We start from the raw sequence: 19225 nt of genomic DNA, 5'->3' as shown, positions 1-19225 counted from the left end.
GACCACTGTCAAGCCATCTCACATCTTCTTCACCTTCACTTCCCAATGTCATAGAGCAATGAAGAGAAGAGAAGAGAGGTCCAGATCAAAAACAGAGAGAGAGAGGTCCAAATCTCATAGAGTAATGAAGAGAAGAGAAGAGAAGAGCAGAGAAGAAGAGAAGAGCAGAGAAGAAGAGAATAGAAGAGAAGAGAAGAATACCTTCGAATCAATGATTCGATCGTTGCTCGCCGCCATTGTCGCCAATCACCGATCGTCGTTAACTACCACTATCGCCGCTCGTCGTCGCCTCTGTGTGTGTGAGAGAGAGAGAGAGAGAGAGAGAGAGAGAGAGAGAGAGAGAGAGTGTGTTGTTTCGAAAGTTTGGGCTCCGAAACATGGGCTCTACAAACCTGAAAGGAAATGAAAAAAAAAGGGGGGAAAGACTGGGAAAAAACAGGGGGGAAATTGAGGTTTTGTTAGGTTTAAATTTTCGGAATATTTTTAATATTCTTAATATTTAATTTTTTAAATATTTTTAATATTTTAATTTTCTAAATATTTTTAATGTTTATACAGGCTTAAAAAATTAATTCACAAAAAAATTAATTGACAGAAAATAATTGACATAGAAGTTGTTTGAAAAAAAAAATGATTTGAAAAAAAAAACATTCAAAAAAATTACTTAAAAACAATTAATTGAAAAAAAAAACATTTTTTTATTTGAGTGTTTTAAAAATAGTTTGGTTACGACTGTTGATCAAAAATACGGATATCGAGTTATGAGTTATGTGTTTGATTATCAATTATATGTTGAATTAAGTTTTGAAAACTATTTTGAAAACTCATCACTAAACAAATTTTTTTATTTCACATGTCACATCAAACTTTCAAAACTCAATTTCACATACAATTCAAAACTCAATTCAACACTCTATTAAAAAATCACAACCAAACAAATTTTTTGTAGTAGAGGAAATGAAGCGACAGTAGTAGTGAAAGTGATGGATAAGAGATGATGGTGGTGGTGCTGATGGTGAAGGAGATTAGTGATGAAGTTGTGGTGGTGGTATAGGAGATGAAGTGACAGCGGTGGATGAGAGGTAATAGTAGTAGTAGTAGTGGTGGTAGTGGAGTGGTGGCAATGGTAGTAGTCATGGTAGTCATAGAGGTGAAGTGGCGACAGTGGAAGTAGTGGTGGTGGTGGAATGGCGTTTGCAGTAGTGGTGAAGGTGGTAGAGGAGATAGGTGGTGAGAGAGAGATGAGTGAGAGACAGATAAATGAGAGAGAGAGAGAAAGAGAGACAGAGTGATGAGCGAGAGAGAGACAAAGTGGTCGTTAAAAGTGTATTTTCTTGTAGTGGATCGATAAATCGAGAGGGAGCTTAGTAAATAGAGAAGACGGGAGGGAGAGAGTGAGCAACACAAACATAGTGGGAAAGAAAGAGAGAGAAAAAGAGAAAGAGATAGAGATAGAGATAGAGAGTGAGAGACAGAAAAGAGACAGAGAGAGAAGAGAGATGGACGAGAGAGATAGAGAGAAGAGAGATGAACGAGGGAGACACTGAGAAAGATAGAGAGACAGAGAGAAAGATAGAGAGATGAGCAAGAGAGATAGAGAAAGATGAGAGATGAGAGATGAGAAGTGAGAGAGAGAGAGAGAGAAGAAAGATGGGCGAGAGAGATAAAGAGAAGAGAGATGAACGAAAGAGACAGAGAGAGAAAAGAGATGAGAGAAGAGATAGATGTGTGAGAGACACAGAGAGAGAGAGACAAATAGACAGACAAATAGAGAGAGAAGAGTAATGAGTAAGAGAGAGAGAGAAAGAGAAGAGAGAGATGGAGATGAAAAAATGGATGAAAAGATATAGACAAAGAGAGAGAGAGAGAGAGAGAGATAAACGAGAGAGAGACAGAGAGAGATGAGTGAGAGAGATAAAGAGAAGAGACAGAGAGAGAAGAGAGATGAGAGAGATAAAGAGAAGAAAGATGGACGAGAGACACAGAGAGAAAGAGAGACAGACAGATAGAGAAGAGTGATGAGTGAGAGAGAGAAAGAGAAGAGTGATGAGTGAGAGAGAGAAAGAGAAGAGAGACAGAGACATAGACAGACAGAGAAGAGTGATGAGTGAGAGAGATAGAGAGAAGAGAGATAGAAAGATGAAAAAATGGGTGAAAAGAGAAATGTTCAAAAGAGTAAGACGACGTCGTTTTTATTTATTTTTGTAACAGAAAAATACCGTTGCATTTATTTAAACCATTTTATGACTATATATATATGAAGTCGTCTCAAAGCCACAATATATATATATATATTTTTTTAATTTTTTAATTTTTTTTTGCAACGGTATGTATTACAATCGCAAAAAACTCTTCTTTTTTTTTGCGACTGCAGCTGGTACCGTCGCAAAAACTTTATTTTTTTTTGCGACAACAATCTCTGCCATCGCAAATACTCTATTTTTTTTTACGACAACAATTTTTGCCGTCACAAATACTCTATTTTTTGCGACGACAAGTTGTGCCATCTCAAAAAGTTACATTTTTTTGCGACAGCAAGTTATGCCGTCTCAAAAAGTCACATTTTTTGAGACGGCAAGTTGTGCCGTCGCAAAAAGTTTTGTCTCATAAGCCCACTTTTCTTGTAGTGAATCGTAGATAAAATTTTTCAACACATTTTTTATTAAAATTTAGTCAACTTATTTATATGTATCTCTATGTGTATATAAATATTTTAAAATGTATATTGTTTGTATATTACCCTTTTTATTGTATTTAGTAAATAAATCTAAAATAGAGATATGTGGTTAGTGGTTTTGAGTTGGTTATGATCAAAGTTAGGGGTCATGGGTGAAAATGATGTTAGTTATAAGATGTGGTTATGAGATATGTGATGGTGGTTATGATCAAAATGGTATGGTTACGAGCCAAAAGGTATTGGTTATGAGATGTGGTTACGAGATATGTGATTAGCGGTTATGAGTAAAGTGGTGTGGTTATGAGCCAAAGAATGTTGGTTATGAGATATGTGATTAGTGGTTATAAGTAAAGTGGTATGGTTATGAGCCAAAGAGTATTGATTATGAGATATATGACTAATGGTTATGAGACATGTGATGTTAATTATGATCAAAGTGGTGTGACTATGAGCCAAATGGTGTTATGAGATATGTGATTAGTAGTTATGATATATGTGATGTTAGTTATGAGCCAAAGAGTGTTGGTTATGAGATATGTGGGTAATGGTTATGAGATATCTGATTGTTGATTATGAGATATGTGATTTTGGTTATGAGCAAAGTGATATAGTTATGAGTCAAAAGGGTGTTTGGTTATGAGATATGTGGTTATTAGTTATAAGACATGTGATATTGGTTATGATCAAAGTGATGTGGTTATGAGCAAAAGGGTGTTGATTATGAGATATGTAATGTTGGTTATGAGTCAAAGGGGGATTGGTTATAAGATGTGGTTATGAGCTATGGGGATTGGTTATAAGATGTGGTTATGAGCTATATGAATAGTAGTTATGAGATATGTGATTAATAGTTATGAGATATGTGATAGTGGTTATGATCAGAGTGGTGTGATTATGAGCTAAAAGATATTGGTTATGAGATATAGTTATGAGATATGTGATTGTAGTTATGAAATATGTGATTTGGTTATCAACAAAATGGAGTTGGTTATGAGATATGGTTATGAGATAAGTGATGAGAGCTCATAATTAAGTTATGATTAATTTGATTCTAGTTATGAACAAATATGATTTTGGTTCATAACTATAAAAAGTGACTTGCTTACTAGGTCACTTTCAATGATGTGGCTCAATCTGAGCCATTGATTTTCGATGTATCATACATTTTTTAAACAAAATGTACTATAGACTTTCGCTAATGTTAGATCCTACATGATAAAATATTTGACAAATCAAAATTTGATATTGGTAAGACATATCATTGAGGGTGATTTTTAAGAATGATAAATTAGATGTTTCAAGTATTTTTTTTATATATCTTCTATATATATATATATATATATATATATATTATAAAGAGAAGGCTTCTCATGGACTTTATATTTCATATTTTTTGTTTTCCTAAAATACCTAATTTTTTTCCCCAAGTATCTCAACTTTTGATTATTTCAAATTCATTTTACTCTTTAGATTTTGAATTCATACAATTTACAATCTTATGTTTTAAAACAAAATATCATATGTGCACGCATTGTGTGGGCTACCACTTCAATTTAAAATAAAAGTACATAGCTTATAAAAAGAAAGAAAGAAAAATAAATAAATAACAAAGCCCTCAAACCTCCAAACAAAAAACTTACCAAGGCCTTCGTTTGGAATGTGAGTTGGTTTTTTAACTTTTTGACTATTTTAACCTGTGATTAGAAAGCCTCATTTGAGATAGACTTTTTGACTTTTTTTACTTTTGTGAGAGAAAAAATGAAATGATTATAGTTTGGATGTAATATTTTGTCTTATTAGACTAAAAAGTCTATTTTGTCTTTTTGTAATTATTTTAGCTCAAACTCTATGTGCCAAACAAAGCAGATGTGTTGAATGAAGTAAGCAGGAGGCAAATACTTGTAATTAAAGGTCAATGACAATGTAATGTAAAAGACTTAGCCCTATTTTGAAAATTTAAAGTTTTAGTAAAAAAAATCAAAAGCCAATGCAAAAAAGTACTATTCTTTTTTTTTTTTTTGCATATATATATATATATGTATTATAAAAAAATTAGTTCCCAAAATAACTCTTAATCTTGTAAATATAAATGTCTTGGACATTTTTATTTTATTTTATTTTTTTCAATACCAAATTAACAAGATCGTCAAATATTTTGATCGTTCGGGCAAAAAAATTCGATAAGATAGATTTTTGAGCCATAATAAAAATAAAAATAAAAATAAAGGGAACCTAATGGAGACTTTGAGGCTAGATCTTAAATAGTCAAAATTCTAAAAATTATCCTTAAGCAACTCTTACATAGCAATAATTTGCAACTTGCACATAAATGAGGTTTTTGAGTCATCATTCATTAACTAATATCTATTAAGATTTTATCACATTTTATTATAGAGATTTTTTTTAGAGATAGACTTTTCTTTAAATTGGGTCGTACTGTTATGTTTGTGAAACCCATCACGTATTTTGTATTGATAATTGAAATTGTTTACTGTATAAAATTAATCGAGTAATTTATTTTTGTAAAAAAAATTATATTAATCGAATATTGATAACTATTTGATTAAAATATATTTTTATTAATAATTTATTTTTAAAATCATATTTATCATTGATAAAAATATATTCGATCAAGAAACTATTAATATCTGATTAACATAATTTTTTATAAAATAAAATACTCGACGAATTTTATATATTAAATTATTGTAAGGCTTTGTTTGACATATATTAAAAAAGACAAAAAGTTAAAAAGTCATTATCCTATTTAAGTTACATCATCTTATTTAAGTCACATCACTTCTCTATCACATCACTTCCAGCCTCCATTTGAGAAGTGGATTGACTTTTCGGCTACATCACTTTAAGCCTCCATTTGGGAAGTGGGTTGACTTTTTGACTTTTTAGTTATTTTAGCTTGGGGTTAAAAAGCCTAGTTTAAGAAGGGCTTTTTGACTTTTTAGATTTTCTGACTTTTTTTGTGAGAGAGGAGTGTAATGATTATGGGTTAAATTTAACGTTTTATTTTTGTGACTAAAATAGTCTATTTTATTTTTTTTGTGACTATTTTAACTCCTAACCCACCAAAACCAACTTCCCAAACTATTCCTAAATCTAATTTGTATTTTATAAAGAATCAAAAAATATACTTACTTAAACAACTCAAACAACTCCTAATTATCAAAAATGAAATCAATGATAGATTTCACGGATCAATAATATGATCCAATTCACTTTATGAGCTAAAGTTATTTCTTTACTGGGGTCAGGTATGTAATTAAACTGGGAATGTTGGGCAGTTACCCTTCACGCCATTCCCAATCCTATGCCGATCTGAGCGACGTGTGTAAAAGACATTATCCTAAATCCCAGCCGTCTATATCAAACTTTAAGATCCCACCGTCCATTGCATTCTCGCCGACTATAAAAGGAGGCATTGGGGGCACATCAACCGCCCCCACAGCAGAATACGCAAGCGTACAGATTCGATTTTTCTGGAGAAATCGAGATTTCTAGAGAGAGAGAGAGAGTTTTAGAGAGAGAATCGACAATCGCCTTGGTTCGTGGGCGTTTATTAGATTGAATCGATCGATCGATGATCAATCTGTTTGTTTGCCAAACTAATCAATCTATAAATTTTCTTTGAAAATTTGAATCGAATAAAGGGTTTCAATCGGTAACTGAGTAAGTTGTTGGGTTATTAATTAGGGTTTTGTTTTTGGTTTTTATATTGTTTTGATTTGGGATATACCAATGAACGATCAGATGAAACAGCCACAAATCTTGAATCAGCCTCCACAGGTACAGATTTTGAGTCAGCCTCCTCTGCCTCCTCAGTTGATGAACCAGAAGATGAGTCAGTCTCAATTGATGATGAACCAATCGACTCAGGGTGGGATGGGCGCCCAGTCGCAGATGATGAATTGGAGTTACGGAATGTGGCCTCCACCACCACCGCCTCAGTCTTCCATGGACATGATGAACAAGTATCCAAACCCTATGAAGCAGAAGCAGCAGCAGCAGCAAGGTTTCAAGAATCCACGCAATTGGAAGGGGGGGAAGAAGGGGAACGATATGAGGAAAGATGGAAGGAGGAAGGAAAAGCCCGCGATTGCCGGTAGCGGCAACAGTGGTGGTGGTGGGGTTGGTGTGGGTGGAGGAGTCGGAATCGGCGGTGGTGGTGGGGGTTACAAGCCTCCAATGCTTAATGAGTTGCAGCATCAGAATCGGTTGAAGGCTCGGAGGTTTTTCCCAAAGAAGAAGTTTAATAACAGATTTGCCCCATATGCTCCTAGAAACACCACTTCGTTTATTATTCGTGCAAAGAAATCGGGTGGGATTGCGTCACTGGTTTCGCCTTGCCCTGTAACGCCGGCGGTACTTCCCACTCCCATGTTTTCGCCGTCCAGAGAGGTTTTGGGGGACATGGCGAAGGAGGAGTGGGGGGTTGATGGGTATGGATCCATGAAGGGGCTAATTAGGCTTAGATCACCTGGGAATGATGCTGATGCACACGAGGATGAGGAAGAAGATGAGGGGGGATCAAGCGAGAGTGATGTCGAAGAGCATGTAGAGGTGGAGAGGAGATTGGATCATGATTTGAGCCGTTTCGAGATGATTTATCCCAACTATGGTGTGGATTATAACAATGTTTTGGAGAATCGGGTGGAAGATCAAGATACACATATAGCTCAATTGGAAGAAGAGAACCTGATATTAAAGGAGCGGCTTTTCTTGATGGAGAGGGAGTTGGGTGAGTTGAGGAGAAGGATGCAATATCTTGAGAGGAAGAACCAAGCAGTGGGAGAAATTAATGAGGAGGTGGTAGAGAATGTTTCTGAAAATGAAAGTGAAGAGAGAGAGTTTCTCTTCTCAACAGGGGGGAATAATGAGGAGGTGGTGGAAGAGAACAACGAAGAAGGTGGGGAGATTGATGGGAAGGCGGAGGATAATGGGGCAATATCGGAGAGTGAGTGTGCAAGGGATGTTTGCATGGAGAAATTTGTATATGCAAAGCATGAAGTGATGATACCCGAGAAGCAGTCGGAGTTTGGAGGAGTGGGAAATGGTTGCTCAGAGAAGAACATTGGTGGCAGTGATGATGTTCATATGGGGGAAGAATTTGCACATGCGCAGTGTGAAGTAACTGCAGAGGATCAGACTAAGGATGGAGTGGGAAGTGGATGCTCGGAGAAGAGCATTGGTGACGGTGACTTATCTAATCGTCCCGCATTAATGTAAATCTCTTCTCTGAACAGATAGATTACTCATGATAGATTCCCTTAGTGCCATGCCATCCTTTTGTGCAGAATTTCTATATGTGCTCATTAAGTAGATTTACCTTTGAAAAATGCTTGAGAGCACTAAAAAGGGAGAACATTAATGATGTGGCAGTGGGCCCTGCCCACTTTCTATGCCTTGTTTCTTTTTTTTTACCATTCCCAATGCATTAGTGCTATTAGTGATGTATTTTTTAGTGGTCTAAATCATTGTTGTTTACCTTTTTGTTTTCTTGTTTTGTTGATCTAATGGGGAAAGAAGAGGACTGGTTTTGTTCGTCATCTTTTATGTAGTGAGATGGGTCCTCATGTTTTCTTTTCGTTTCTTTCATCTTTTTCCTTCTTTTCTTTTGATATTTTTAGGTGGGGTGGGTGAGTAGGTGGATTTGTAGGTGCTGGTTGGAGGGTTCATTTTCGAGATATAGTTGTAATCTTTAGCACAATGTTGAATGAACCTCTGAATTTGAAATTTATGCTTAATTGCTTTTATGTACAAGCCCTTCCTTCAAATAAATTTATGAAATATTTTCCGATTGTGATATTTGGTAATTTCGTGAATGATCAGCTTATGTAAATCTTCCATAATGCTCGAAATATCTTGATTTATGTCAGAGGGAAGGCAATTGCTTTTTTTTCTCTGCCATTGGTTTCCTGGTTGTTAACTATATTGTTGTTTTTATTTAGTCATATTGGTTGTATAACTGGCTGTCTATCTGGGTACCAGGATCTTTATGCCATTTTCAATGTCAGTATGTTTGGCTGTTGGGTCCTTTCTGGAATTTATCTCAAGTCTGAATGTTTTAATTAGATCAAGGATGTTTGGTTTTCCAATTTCCTCGGCTCTAAGGGTTTAGCTGTTTGATGTGATTCACAAGTAAATCATTTATCACTATGAGTCAATAAATGTTGGATGGGTTGGGATTGAAGCAGTGTGATCGAGTCACTATGTGCTTTCCTTCCTCACTGTTTTGTTTGCAATAAGGGGAAACTGCCTCTCAAAATGTTGTCACAATATGGAGTCAATAGTAGAGATGATGCCGTGATTTTAGCAACTAAATATTTTTATTTTTATTATTTTGAAATTGAATTTTGACACAAATTACCTAGTCCACCACACAACCTTTTCCAGTTGTTTTAATGCATTCCTGGAGCCACATGGTCTTGCCAAATGCAGTTGGTGGCATTCATTCTGTGCAACATGAGAGACTTGTATGCTCTCCTTATCAATTGAAGATCAAATACAGAGAGACAACTGTGGATGTGAAAAAATTTCCACACATCCCAGCATCCAGCTCTGTAGTAATTAGAGTCTTCCTTGGTTGCTTCCCAAAAACAACTGGCCGCTGTGAGAGGTATTGTATTCTCTCTAGACTGGAAACTTCAGTTTATTCCAAACCCTTCTAATCCAAGCACAATCTACCATTCATTTTAAATCAACAGGGAAAAAAAAGGTGTTTCGATAGTTCTACTGGTTTGTGATCACCAATCGATGAAATATCGATATAAGGATGATGATATGAGCGAGAGAGAAGACTTATTCGCCCAACTACGAAGGAAAAGGGGCACTTGGCTTGTTTTGCTTGAAACATCCTTAGGTCCGTACACCTATCCTTCCCCTGTTTATTTTATTTATTTATTTATTGTTTCTTGTCATTATTCTAATTTCATTGGTAGTATTTTTTATTTTTTACCCCTCTGTGCAAAACCATACTTATCTTAGTTTTTAGATTCAGTCATTTCACTTTTAACTTCCACTGATACAGCTGATAAACATTTCCCCTCGAACTCATTGTTCCTCCTTTTCTTATTTGTGACCGCAAATAACAAAATGTTGCACGTGAGGTGTTTGAAGATATTTCTCAGAGAACCTGGGAAAAAGTTGAATTATAATTCACATATATGTAGAGGTAACAATGATGTATTTGTGAAGTCCAGTACAGTTGTCTAATTTTGATTGATTACTCATTTACTGAATTTCATTGGCATATACCTTTTTAGATTCTTTCATTCCCCTTGTGAATTTAATTTCTCAATATCATGTGATATATGCATGCTTCTTCCAGTTCCCAATTATCTTGCTTGTACAGAAATATCTCTGATTGATGAGTTATCCATAACCAGATGAGCTAAGCTTGGTTCCCAAGTTCTATTAATATCCTTATATATATATATATATATATATATTAATATTGCATTTGAGAGAATTATGATGTCAAAAGCAATTTGAATTACGGGAAAGTAAAATATGACATAAGAAGGTAATAAAGTGAGGACATCATAAACACAAGATTTTTTTGAGGGGTTAGTATAAACACAAGATTTATTTGCTGAAGAACTGAAAGGAGATGATGTGGAAATAATTTTGATGATCTTTCAATGTACATATTCGAAGAAATTATGGGAAATGTAAGGGCCGTGTTAATCTAGGGTTTCAGGAGAATACATGCTACACTGGCACAAGTTGGTGAACTGGAAGAGTTCCAAGTAATTGTGTGTTTCTATTTAGTCACCAATTTTCCCTAAAGCCTAAACTGTTAAGAAATGGGCCCAACAATGTATATTAAGCTATCTAACACTTCCGTGCATAATCTAGTAGTAGAAAAATAAATGCATGTCTATATTACTGCAACACTTCATTAGATTTTTATTATTCTTGAAGCTAACCTGTAGTGGTTGGTTGGATACTTTCTATCTGGAAGTGACCCTAAAATTTCCATATTATTTTCTAATTCTGTGTCCCTGTGTAATCAAGCATGCATTGACGTGCTTTATTGTAGGTTTGTTTAGTTTGACCAAAGAAATAGCATACATGGACTATAATGAGAGAACCATCACAAATGGTAGTCTGGAGCCAAATGCCATGGAGATTTCTAAGGGCCAAGGCTGCCATGGACAGGGAACAAAGTTCAATTCTTCTTGATGCTGCTATGGGACAGGTGAGCTTGAAACCTCAATACTTCTTTGTAAACATCTTTTCTTTTTCTTCTGTTTTTTTAATTTTAATTTTATTTATAAGAAAACCAAATTTTTATCATTTTTAACTTCTCTACAGAAATCTCTTCTTAATGAAACTTAGGCATTTTTAAAATTGGCTGTTCCAGTTTAGAATTTTCATTTTCTTGACATGTAGAATTCAGTAGCCCTTTTATGCATCGTATAACGGATGATTTGTTATCTTATTACTGTGAAGTTTTGATTGAGAACATTTGATTAGACTGCTCACCTTTTACATGTGTAACAAGATTTTCTTTCTTTAATTGTGGTCTTGAAACTTTAAATGAGCTTGCTGTTCTTCTACCTTTACACAATTGCTAAAGTGTACTTGTGGCTGATTATTCCTTTTTCTTGGTGTTCTATCAATGTGATGGTTAATTTTTCCTGGCCTCTTTAGGAATTGAGTAGAACTCCCAAGTTTGGGAGATTCAATATACTTTGAAGAAGAGGGCAAAGTTCCAGGGAAGCATCTAGCCCTCTACTGTAGCTGTTCCAACACCCAGTGAACCAAAAAGAAAAAAATGCCCCTATGCTTTCTACGTAATTCCAGAGAATAAGGTCAATGTGACTGTTTTGTTTTACTTGGCCTCACTTTCTTTCATTCCTAACTTTTTTTTCTTGTGGCCTCACAAAAGCGGTACAAACAATGCTTATGAATTTACTTTGGTTTCAGGGGAATCAAAATTTCAATCAAATAATTCGATCAAGTAAATATCTTTAGGAAGAGAGTAATGCAGACCAAGTGGCTTCAAAGTACTTGGAGCATTTAGATGTAAATATGGCTTGGCCTCAAATTGTTGGATTCGCTGCAAAGATTCATGGTTGTGAAATGGTTTGCCATGACTTAAGAGAGGTCCTTGTAATTGTGAAGGGAGGTCTGTGTAATTTACCCTTTTCTTTTTTATATGGTACCAAATCATGTTTGATAACTAGTTATCAAACTATCACAAATATACATTACATAAAAAAGTGGCAGTAAGATAGCCCACTTACTACATTTCCCGACCTTGCTATAAGTGGGAGCCTTATGCACTGTATACGACATTTATACAATAACCAACCAATTTGCAGAGAGTGAACACGAGTGAGAGCCTCTGATGAAGATCATGGAAAGAGGAAAAAGAGCAAATCTGGAATTTCACGTAAAGCACATTTAAGGCATCAAGAATTAAAGATTTAGGAATAATTTTGAGTCTTCATGTCATTATAGTAGGTTTTAGTAATTAAGGGTACAATGGTAAATCCAATAATTGTTGGACATGGGTTGTAGGGGTCATTCGTGTGTTTTATTTTGGGTCAAGTTATTAAATAAGTTATTATATATGGGTTTTATTATGTCTAAAATAATCTTAGTGGCAAAAAGTCTAAATTTCTTATTTTGATATTGAAGTAGAATTAGAAGTCATTAAAGTTTTCTATTATGATTAAAGTAGAATTAGAAGTCATAGTTGATCTAGAATATTAGTAGTTGCTAAATATTTTTAGTTTCTAAATTTGAGTAGTAGTCCTTACAGTCATGTTAGAGACCTCTAATTTGGTGGCTTTAACCACTACTAATGAGGTGGAAAAGGGAAAAAAAAAAAAACACAGACACAACACACACTGTGGCAGTGGGTGAGATCCACTGTCACATTATTAGTGATGGCACTAATTAGTGCTTTCACTCATTTTCCTAGTCCTTATAGAATTAGGAGAGTCTTTAGCCTATAAATATATGTGTAATCTCAATGATTCAATAGAAGAGTTATTATTATGAAAATTTGAGATTGTATGTGTGTGATTGGCCTATGCCTTGTGAGGGTAAGATTACTGTTCATGTCATTGTTCACAGTGCTTAGAACAGCCACTCGACAGCCCCTAAACACTTGTATTTTCGTTCCCAAAGCCCTACTTTTTTACAAACCCTTATACTCCTATTTTTTAAATACAGCCACAAAATCCAACCAAATCCAGCCCTATAAGTCTATTGTTGCTGCTGCCAGTATTCCTAAACCGGGCTCACTACTTGTAGGAAAGTAATCCATACTCGTCCTATATCAACCTCCTTTGTAAAAGTACCTCGAGAGCAGAAACATCTGTAGAGCGTGTGTACACTTGAAATATTATGGCCAACAATTAGAGATTTATAACCTTAATATTTTATAAGATGGGTCATTGATTATGGACAGGACCTTATTTTAAGCAATAGTCTATTTTGAAATTAACCAAGTCCAGAGCACTTATAAGATGTGTACGAGTATATCTATATTTCCAAGTACTTATAATTGAATTTATCCAGAGCACAACTTCAAAACTTATTGTGAGGTGTGAGCTGGTGAATACGGGAATTGAAGAGGACAATACTGTTAAAGTCAACCATCAATATAGGCTAGTTTTTTTAATTTTGGTTTGAGAGCCGTTTTTATAATATTTTTATTTGATTTCTTGTTTGGGTGTTTTTTTTTTGTCTTGTTTTGGATTATTTGGTGTGCAGATTGTGGTCAAGTTTGATACTATGGAGTTCAAATCTGGATATTGTGTGAGAGGTAAACGACCTTCAACCACATCTAGCTGGTAGTGTTTATAAACTGCATATTCCGTTTGCAGAATGTTTTAAATATTGAGTTATGAAATATACCCACTTTGAAAAATGTTTTAATACTCTCTTATGCTTATGCTAAGGATCAAAATTCATTTGTGAATGTTTGTTTTACTAATATCAAATTATTTTGAAAACTCATTTTGGATTCATTTATTTCATCAAGAGCATGATGGTTCTAGTGTGACTAAGATTGAGATCTTGGGTAAAGGATTGTCCAATAGAGTGTGGTTGTAGTCGCAATAACTGAATCTGTGTATTGAACCCCATTGATTATGGGATTATTTGTTTTGAATTGAGCGAAATATTGAATTTGTTGAAACATTGAACAATGAATCCTTTTGAGTTTTAAAATTGGTATGGTTATATTGAACTTAATTCATTGGAATGGTTATACTTTAAATGACAATTGATGTGCATGATCTTCTCTGTATTCTTGAATCAAGTGTATTTCTCTATCAAAAGATTTATTAAAATCTCCGCGGTTAAACTTTTACTGATTGGAATAATTTATTTTTCATATACTAGAGAGCGAAATTGCTGTGGTAGATTACTTACTGAACTGTTTGGCTGATTTTTCTCTTGTATTACAGATTTAAAGGAGTAACTATGCCGGTTGTCTTGGGATAGAATGTTGATAATATAAAGAGAAATATGATTTATTTTCGGATTTATTTAAATGTAATAAATATCTTGTGTATATATAGCACCCATGACATTTAAAAAGTCAGATCCACAATGTTCCATGAAGAGCTACCCTTTTGTGAAGGGTCGGGCTTATTTGGGTGGGCCTACTACGGATTCTGTTTCGATGATCCGAGCTATTTATTTTGTAAGATCGTTCATGAAAAAAAAATTAGGTTAATCTGATAATCATAGTCATTTCATTTTGTCCTTTTTGTTTACATAATTTTGTTCATTTTTCGTTAACTAATATGATAAAATGAAAATGGTATTATTATCGGATTGATGTAATTTTTTTCATTGATCATATATAGAGAACCTTACAAAATAAACGGTTCGGATCATTAAAACATTTGTGTTTTAGTTGTCTGAGACTTGGACTACTATGTAGATTGAACTTAGTTTATTTGTATTTACTGAATTATGAGAAGAGTTGAGATTTGTGAAACTCCGTATAAGAATTCTGTAATACATATATTTCTTTTGGATTTGATTGATAGTTCTTATGAATTTGTTGATATGCATTGTGGATTAAGAATTTCATTACTATCAAAATTTTTATTTTTATATTTCGAGGTATTGGTTGTCAATTGAATGTTTCAGGGATGAGATGAGATTGAACAGTTGATGCATGCTCATAAGACCAAGCCTTGTAAGTCCTAGGGCAGACTGGCCGTTCATAGGCATAGGTGGGCGGGCAAGGTCACCGCCCGCTGCGTAGGGTTTTGTTGAAAGGGCTTCTAAAAAAGTTTGGTGCTTATACTAGGTCTAATTTAGGGTTTAGGAAATTATGAAAGTTTACTTAATAATTTTGTTGCTATATTATTAATGAACTATAAAATAATTGCGTAGGGTTTTGTTGAAAGGGCTTCTAAAAAAGTTTGGTGCTTATACTAGGTCTAGTTTAGGGTTTTAGGAAATTATGAAAGTTTACTTAATAATTTTGTTGCTATATTATTAATGAACTATAAAATAATTTATCTTAAAAAACTTGTAAAGTAAATGATATCCAAATATAGTACACTAGCATTACTCTTTGTATTAATTTGTGTTTTAAGTCAAAAAATACTGCAAGATGAGTGAGTCTCAGTTAGGTGGTTACACTAGCTTGGAAGTATGAAGATGCATTTATTTATAGTGATGGAAATTTTTATACTCTGCTATTTATATTAATTATTTGTTATTATTAGCCCACAACACAATGTCTGGTTATATAAATTAAAAGCTTGCCTAGTTCAGCTGCATAATCCTAAAAGCGTATCTATCATGCCTCCCTTTGTGTGTGTGTGTGTGTGTGTGTGTGTGTGTGTGTGTTTGTGTCTAGCTTTGTTCAATAAGAGCATGAAGAGGCCAAGCAAGTTTAGTGGTTATGCTTTGCTTATTATTATTATGTGCTTATTATAGTAGTAGTTCAAGTTCATTGATGTTAACACCACTTTCAGAGGTTACAGGGTATGGGTTGCCTTCGAGTGGAGAGATTGCCTCCGTCCATATACAAGTTGGAAGATATATATGGATAAACATTTTGTGAAGGTTGGAATTGGAGTCGCTGCTTCTTTGCTTAGGCTTCACTTCCTTGATCGCATTGTCAGTGTGAGTGAGTCTCTTCTTCATAAAGAAAATTTTATGAAAATTGAAACTCAGATTTTTATATTGAAATGTATGTATATTTCACACAATTTGCTTTAGTTTTGGTCTTTTTAACCTCACTAAAAACAAAAATTAGTGTAATTATGCCAAAACTATTAAAACTTGTCATATTTTCGTCTAGTGTAATTTACCCAAGAAATATAGTAGAGAAACCTTTGCTCAATTATACTGGCATAAAATAAAACAATATATTGTTGGTGTGTATTTTTTACTGTAATGTGCTATTTTAACATTGCTACACCGTTGCATATGTGTATGTATATAATCTTGTTAGGGTTGTGATGGATCAATCCTGCTGGATGGACGCGAGAGCGAGAAGTATGCAAAATCTCAAACCTGAACTCAGCGAGAGGATTCGAATTAGTTAACACTATCAAAATTGCCATCGGGAGTGAATACAATGGAGTTGTGTCCTGTGCTGACATTCTAGCCATAGTTGCCCGAGATGTTGTCGTCTTAGCAAGTAATGTCAATAATTTTCTGTCTCGAAATCTTTTTGTTTTCTATTCTAAAATATCTACAATTATTACTATTAACTCCAACCCACATGGAGGAGTAGTTAGAGGTTGGATGATTGGCTCTCCAAGTCAAGAAAGAAGAGGGAAGATGGCAGTTGATAGTTGGCAGCCCAATAACTTTGTTTTTTTGACTTTGTATTCCCTCATTTGTGTATAAATTAAGGTGATGAGGAAGAGATGAAACAACACAGACAGAGGCAACAAACACAGAGTGTATAATCTGTGTAAGAGAGTGAGAGTGCTATAGAGAGAGAGAGAGAGTGAGGTGAGTGTTGTAAACTTCCTCCGGAAAAAAAATTCTATCGTGGATATCTTTTTCGTGGATGTAGGCAATTGCTGAACTACGTAAATTTCTTGTCTATTTTCTGTGTGTGATTGATTTCTGGTGTGCCTTGATCTTAACAAGTGGTATCAGAGCCGCGTTGGTCGATTTTTGAAAAAACAGGGTGTGTTTTGAAACTGCCAGAAATCAAGTTGCTCGAAATTCACGTTTGAGCATACTGTGAGGAAGCTCTCGACGAGAGGAGTCCAGAACTACAAAGCAAAGCTCCAGACGAGGTTCCACGGGCTCTCATGCGCCACCTGAAAAAGCCGCGTGATGACTAGTCTCAAACACGCGCCATACGTGCCGTTTAGTGCACCACCACGTCATCTGAGTATTAGACACGTGCCAGACGCGCGGCGGAAGGAAAAAGGAGTCTTTTACGCGTGATAGCGACGTTAGCGCAAAGTTAGCGCCACGTCACTACCACGTCAGCGACACGTCAGATCCATGTTGGTGCCACGTCAGTGCTTGTGTTCGCTACTTGTCTGACATGTGTCTGCCATGTGTCGTCCATGTCAGCCGTTGTTGACCAGTCAACTAGTCGGGTTGACCCGACCCGACCCAGAGACGGAGGAGTTATTCGATGCTACGTGGCTACAGTACATCTGCAGATCTGAACCGTCGAACTTATTTTGGCGAGATCTGAGCCATTTGAAGTCCAATTTTAGTGATCCAATAGTGGTTTCCAACTATTTGGAGTATTTCGGAGAGATTTGTATGGTCAGATTTTTGAATTAGAGTTTTTGTGAAAAGTAAGAAGACGATGGAGGAATCCACGTCAACTTCATGATCTATGATCAAATTGAATCCTTCTAATTATGCAATCTAGAAGTCGCATATGGAAGAAATCCTATATTATAAAGATCTGTTTGACCCTATTGCTCTAAAAGGGGTTAAATCGGAAGAAGTGAAGGATGAAGACTGGATAAAGATGAACCGAAAGATTGTCGGTTGTATCAGACAATGAATAGACCACAGTGTGTTCCACTATGCCGCCTAGGAGAAAGATGCATATGTCCTTTGGACAATGTTAAAAGGAATGTACCAGTCAAAGATTGCACGAAACAAAGCCTTGGTGATGAGAAGGCTTGTAAATTTGAAGTTGAAGAATGATGTGTTTTGTCACCGAGCACACCAGTGAATTCAAGAATTTGGTGAATCAACTTGCAACCATCAAGATGCCCTTGGATGATGAAATGCAAGCCGTTCTACTGCTCAGTTCTTTACCGGACAATTGGAAGACAGTGGTTTCTCTCAGTAACTCTGCACTAGATGGGAAGCTGACCATGAACATGGTTATAGACGCCATGTATAATGAAGAGACAAGGAGGAAAGACATGGGAGGTAATCAGTCCCATGCTCTTGTTATAGAAGATAGAGGCAGTGACAGAGGTAGAGGCAGAGGCAGAGGAAGAAGCAAGAGTAGAGGCAGGTGGAACAAGAAGAGTAAATCCAGAGACAGTAAAAGTTAAGGTAACTCTAGCTTCACTTGCTTTCACTATGGCCAGGAAGGTCACATAAAGAAGAACTGTCCAAGCCGGAAAGATAAAGGCCAAAGTAGTAACTCAAAGGGAGATGAGAACACGACAGCCACAACAACTGATGAAATACTTCTTGCAGTTGGTGAAGATGAGGATTGCTTTCACGTGGCTGACCACAGCTGTACAACGTGGGTGATAGACACAGCTGCATCCTATCACACCGCTTCCCATAGAGAACTCTTTAGCTCGTATACAACGCTGGAGATTTTGGCACTGTTCGAATGGGGAATTCTAGTTATTCGAAGATTGTGAGTATTGGAGACATTAGTATTCAGACTAATGTCGGACACAAGTTGGTTCTCAAAGATGTGAGGCATGTTCTAGATTTGCGCCTCAATGTTATCTCTGGAAGTGCCCTAGATCGACAGAGCTATACAAGTACATTCAGAAATGGCCGTTGGAAGCTGACAGGAGAAGCTTTGACAATCACTAAAGGAAAGATGTCTTCAACACTGTACAAGACTCAAACGAAGATTTGTTTGGGAAGTCTTAATGCAGCAGAAGACAAGGAATCACTAGACTTATGGCACAGAAGACTGACTCACATGAGTGAGAAGGGATTACATCTGTTGGCAAAGCAATCCAAGATACCCTTATCCAAAGGGAGTGCCTTAAAGCTGTGTGATCATTGCCTTTATGGCAAGCAGCATCGAGTATCATTCAATTCAACGAGCAAGAGGAAAACAGAAGTGCTCAGTATCGTATACTCGGATGTTTGTGGCCCAATCGAAGTGGAGTCACTTGGCGATTGCAAGTTTTTTCTGACCTTCATTGATGATGCATTAAGGATGTTGTGGGTGTATTTCCTGAAGACGAAGGATAAGGTATTCCAGCACTTTCAGGAGTTTCATGCAATGGTAGAAAGAGATGCCGAAAAAAAGTTGAAGTCTCTTCGCACCGACAATGATGGCAAGTACACTTCCAATGCTTTTGAAGCATATTTTGCCAGCAGAGGTATCTGGCATGAGACAACATTTCT

General features: G+C 35.7%; 1 protein-coding gene across 1 annotated transcript; it reads left to right on the top strand.

The window, feature by feature from the left end:
- Positions 1-6092: 6092 nt before the first annotated feature.
- Positions 6093-8497, top strand: LOC114282920 (uncharacterized). The gene has a single exon (XM_028225709.2). The coding sequence runs from the start codon at positions 6431-6433 to the stop codon at positions 7916-7918; it is 1488 nt and encodes a 495-aa protein (XP_028081510.2). The 5' UTR covers positions 6093-6430; the 3' UTR covers positions 7919-8497.
- Positions 8498-19225: the final 10728 nt, after the last annotated feature.

Source organism: Camellia sinensis, chromosome 12, assembly GCF_055761805.1.
Source record: "Camellia sinensis isolate YWXY chromosome 12, ASM5576180v1, whole genome shotgun sequence".
Classification (NCBI taxonomy): Eukaryota; Viridiplantae; Streptophyta; class Magnoliopsida; order Ericales; family Theaceae; genus Camellia; species Camellia sinensis.
This window is presented reverse-complemented; position numbering and strand designations above follow the sequence as displayed.

Excerpts from the sequence above, each read along its gene's own strand:
- LOC114282920 (XM_028225709.2), top strand. The coding sequence starts at position 6,431 with ATGAACGATCAGATGAAACAGCCACAAATCTTGAATCAGCCTCCACAG.